Below are 5,000 nucleotides of genomic sequence, written 5' to 3' on the forward strand. Positions count from 1 at the left end.
TATTATTTCCATTGACAGGGTTTGAACACATGGTAATATGTCATCCTCGGCGGACTTGTGTCTGGAACAGGCCTTAGAATTGAGAATACATTTCATGTCACGCTGTGCTGAAAAGGGCGCCGTAAGTGGCGATTTGCCGTATTTGTTGTGAGCAAAACATCTTAATTCCCATAGTTCATTGAAAGCACCGTGCCATGCTATCCACAGCTGTCGAGAAAAATAATGTGTCTAAAAAAGGCATTACGCAGAGAGACGCGTAAGTTTTCCATTGATTTCCTTTTGTTTTTCTTTTTGTTATGCAGTATAATATTAAACTTCTTAGATTTTAGCAGATTTGTCGTTTTACTTGATCCTCAATCGCACATATATGTATGTATGCATGCGTATATAACGACACACCTGTGAGTGTTTGGAGAGAGGTTGAGAACTCCTTTACCAGAGATAACAGAAAAGGTTATATTTATATATGTGTATATACATATTCATATACACACACACACGCGTTGTTATTAAGGTTTCTTCTGCGAACCAAGCATGCATAAATCCCTCTAAACCAGTGAAAGGAGGGGCAGCCTTCGGTTTGATAATATTGTTTGTATATATATATATATATATATATACATATATACAGATATATACACGATGATCGGAGTTCAGTGCTCTAACCACTAAATACCGCGACAGTCTATATATATATATATATATATATATATATATATATATATATATATATGTACTTCCTTCAGAAATGTATGTTTATAAGCGGCCTTTTTTATCGTGTTTACTATCCCACGGTGCCAGCAGCCAGCCTCCTCTCCACCTCTGGCTTTGCACTCTGTCCAGCACATCACCATTTTTGCTTCTTTCAAACTGTATTTCTTTTAGCATCTTATCCTGTGTATGGTCTGCTCCCGTTATTGATCTCTCCGTTGCTCTTTTTGTCCTTTTTAAACTTCTTTGCTGATTCCTTTAGTTTTTAGGTTCTGCGCTTGTATATACCGTATCTATCTATCTAAATTATATATGTATATACAGATTACTTATTTTATATATATATATATATTGATTATATTTTTTTATTTTTTGCATTGTTAAGAAACTTTCCATAATCTTCCTGCCTTGTCTAGATGGTTTCTACCCACTAGTGATTTTTTTTTTAATTTATTTTTCTTTCAAATTCCTTGTTGAGCTTTAGCACCCGTGGCATTGCTGTGCCTTGTTTCTACCATAAAATGGCTGAGATTCGTATCTAAAGTGTTCGTGAGTTCCCAGCTTGGCCATCCGATTTCAGGAACAATTTTCACGCACACACACTTACGCATACGTGGAAACATGGGCAATATTGATCTGTTCTCTTTCACTATTCCCCCCTTCTTATACATACATATTGCGTGTATATGCATAATTTAAGTTAAAGCTTTGCAGGTTTAGCAGCGACACCCGGCTGAGCCCTCTGCACGAGCCAGGATCCCGAGAATACAACCTCAGATTCTCCAACGTCACGCCGGCAGACTCGGCTGTTTACGAGTGTCACGTTGGGACTCGGCCCGAGCAGATTGCACGGGTCAAGCTGTCTGTCATAGGTAATGCTGCAGAGAAGTGGTTTTGAGAAATTATGAATGGACATAAACACCTCATTTAAACAATAATTTGGGGAATCAATTGGGCGAAGTATATTTTTTTGACAGAACCAGGATTTATAAGAAATTGCCAGGCTTCAGATTGTGCATCCTTGCTAGCATTATGCCCTGATGATACTAATCATATGTGAGACCACCCTTTGGCTTGTAGTCATAAAAGTTGCATGAAAGACGAAAGCATAAGGGCAGATATGTATATATTTGGATGAAGATACATATGCACATGTGTGTATGTGTGTGTGTGTGTGTGTGTGTGTGTGTGTGTGTGTGTGTGTGTGTGTGTGTGTGTGTGTGTGTGTGTGTGTGAGTGTGTGTGTGTGTGTTTGCGCGTGCGTGCGTGGGATGAATAGACAAATGCATCGCTCGCCTCCACAGATGCCTACTCGGTGATCTTCGGGTCGTCGGAGGTGGCGGTGCCGAAGGGCGGAACGCTGTACCTGCTCTGCATGGTGCTGCAGGTATTCGACATCCCCGAGTACATCATCTGGTATAGGAACAGTACCATACTTGAGTACAACAGGATGACTATTTCGGTAAGGGTGTAACTAATAAATGCAGGTTCACTTTAGAGTAAAATTTCGGTAATGAACATTAATACTATATTACTGCCATTGACATACGGTCATTAAGACTAGTAAATGTACTTCCTAAGGGGTCGTTCTAATCCCCTGTATGGCACGCACCCTCGGCGCCTCTCCCCTCGCAGGTCGTGACGGAGGAAGAGACGCGCTCCAGCGAACTCCGGATCCGCAACATAACGTACGCGGACGCCGGAAGGTACACGTGCCAGCCCTCGAACGCGTCGCCGGCGCACGTCCAGGTGGAGGTGTTTCATGGTGAGCTAGCTGGCTATATCTGGGGCCCTTTTGCCAGTGTGCCTTTGCAGTTATCTATGTATATTCACACCAAAGTTCGTATAAACATGCATACAAATGTTATTATTATTATTATCGATGAGTATATATATATATATATATATATATATATATATATATATGTATATGTGTGTGTGTGTGTGTGTGTGTGTGTGTGTGTGTGTGTGTGTGTGTGTGTGTGTGTGTGGTAGTGAAACCCACAATCCACAAACTATATTTCAATAAATCTAGTTTGTGCATTGTGTGCTTTTCTACCAGTGTCAACACGGTAGGGTTTATTACTATTTATCATTGTTATTATATATATATATATATATATATATATATATATATATATATATCAAACATCTTGTGATAAAAGATAACCAAAGGTGAGACCATCATACCTGCCTAACTTGGTGGTTGAGAACCATACGAAAGGCACGTTGTCGACTTTTCATTGCCCATTATAGGAGAGCAAAGGAGCAGAATTGATATACAATCATCCGGCATTCTATTGGAACCGTCACTTTTATGACCTACAGTGAATTTCGACAGCTCGGGCGATTTTGAAACCGATACCACCGGTCCTCGGTTCTTGGCTTCGCGTTGGTCAAACGCTTGACTTCATTTAGGGACCTGAACCTAACTGAAGCATGTGTTGTTCTGAAGGACTCACTGAAATGCAACATATATATATATACATATGTAACATATATATATGTATATATATATATATATATATATAATATGTATATATGTGTATATATATATATATATATATATATATATATATATATATATATATATATATATTTTTTTTTTTTTTTTTTTTTTTTAATTCTTCTTCGATTACCGATGCAAATGGTATAGAAAAAAAGGGTCTTACTCATATGGTACCTAGATACATAGATATATATCAAGAGAGAGAGAGAGAGAGGGGGGGGGGGAGATAATGAGAGAGAGAGAATGAGAGAATTAGATAATGAGAGATAGAGAATGAGAGCGAGAGAGAATAAGAGCGAGAGAGAATGAGAAAGAGAGATAGGGAGAGAGATCAGGTTCACCGACTAAACATGCGATATTCGGCACTGGAGGAGGAATCTACTGCTGATACGGTCGCCTTAATATACTATGGGAAGGATGTCAGTGGAAGATCGCCGGAGGCTAGTGGACCCGGAGTTTGGATGTAGTGGAAGGGCGCTGCCTGCTGGAACGCCCGTAGATCCAGCAAATGTCCAGGAACTCGTCAGTGCAGGTAGCAATCGCCCCAGGATGCTGTGGAAGGGCACCGCCTGCCTAGACGCCTTTCGATCCAGTCCAAATCCAGAGCTCGTCAGCGCAGGTAGCAGCCATCCCAAGATGCAAGCATCGCATGCCTGGACGCTGTAGATCCAGCCGGAGGACGTCTGGAAGAGCACGCTGCCTAAAATGACCCAGACGAGATCTGTGAGGTTGTGTGGACGAATACGCCGCCGAGTTAGACCTGGACGTGGACAACGAGGAAGTCTGGACGAATCTGAAATCGAGGAAGACCTGGGCGAGGTCTTCGAAGACGTGTGGACGTCAAGGACGGATGGATGTCACCAAGGACCAGCAAGGACAAACCTTGGGGAGCTAACACACAGCTTTATAAACGGGTACACGCTAGACATAGTAATTGCAATATAAACTATTCTCAATGAGGAAGTACCATCAAATTTTGGCAGACTACCGGGTTATACTGACTGGGCACGCCGGGACAGGATAGGCCGGCAAAGTGGAGGAATTGCTGTCCGTTTTGAGAAATCAATCCAGATACAACAACGAGATGTTGATATACCTAATCACTTTGAAATTATGTTTTTTAAAGTCTGTCTACACTGTAATAATGCTGCCTTAGTATGTGCATATTATAAACCTCAGTGGCAAGGCTCTGGTCCTATAGATATGCTAGTACATAGGCTTGATGAAATGCTTATACAACACTTCTGTAAACATTTCATATTAGCTGGAGATCTGAATCAGTACTTGATCCAAAGATCTTTTCATGATTTTCTTGATATTTTAAACTTAGAAAAGCATTTTGATTTCCCTACCCACATTTCAGGATCTTCTCTAGATCCATCTGTATCAGATCTCTCAAAGCACGAAATCAAAGTGGGGACACTGGATCAAAAGTATGGTGGTCCCTCATAAAGGATGCCCAAGGAATCACAGCCAATAGTCCAGTACCTCCACTTAAAGGACATGATGGCTTGTAGTTAAAACCAAGGATAAGGTTAATCTATTCTAAAAAATCGTGATCCAAAAAAGGCAACAGGTCCTGACCACAGCATGCACATTCTTAAAAGGTGTGCTGATCAGCCCGCTCTCCCTCTTTCAATGCTTTTCCAGACTTGTGTTTCACAAGGAAAGTGGCCAACACTCTGGAAAAAGAAAAAACACAAGTTGTACCTGTACATAAATAGAAGAGTCGAAGTGATGTAGAGAATTACCAACCTGTGTCGCTCTTCTCTAACATTGG

The 5,000-nt window shown here is 40.8% G+C and overlaps 1 protein-coding gene across 2 annotated transcripts in view; it reads left to right on the forward strand.

Moving 5' to 3' along the window:
- Positions 1-5,000, forward strand: part of LOC125044168 (brother of CDO-like) — a 14,876-nt gene that overhangs the window by 7,819 nt on the left and 2,057 nt on the right. For both annotated transcript variants that reach the window (XM_047640625.1, XM_047640626.1), the window contains 3 exons: positions 1,426-1,583; positions 2,016-2,173; positions 2,347-2,476. In XM_047640625.1, the coding sequence (XP_047496581.1) occupies positions 1,426-1,583; positions 2,016-2,173; positions 2,347-2,476 (446 nt within the window). The remainder of the gene's footprint in view (positions 1-1,425; positions 1,584-2,015; positions 2,174-2,346; positions 2,477-5,000) is intronic.

This window comes from Penaeus chinensis, chromosome 35 (assembly GCF_019202785.1).
Source record: "Penaeus chinensis breed Huanghai No. 1 chromosome 35, ASM1920278v2, whole genome shotgun sequence".
Classification (NCBI taxonomy): Eukaryota; Metazoa; Arthropoda; class Malacostraca; order Decapoda; family Penaeidae; genus Penaeus; species Penaeus chinensis.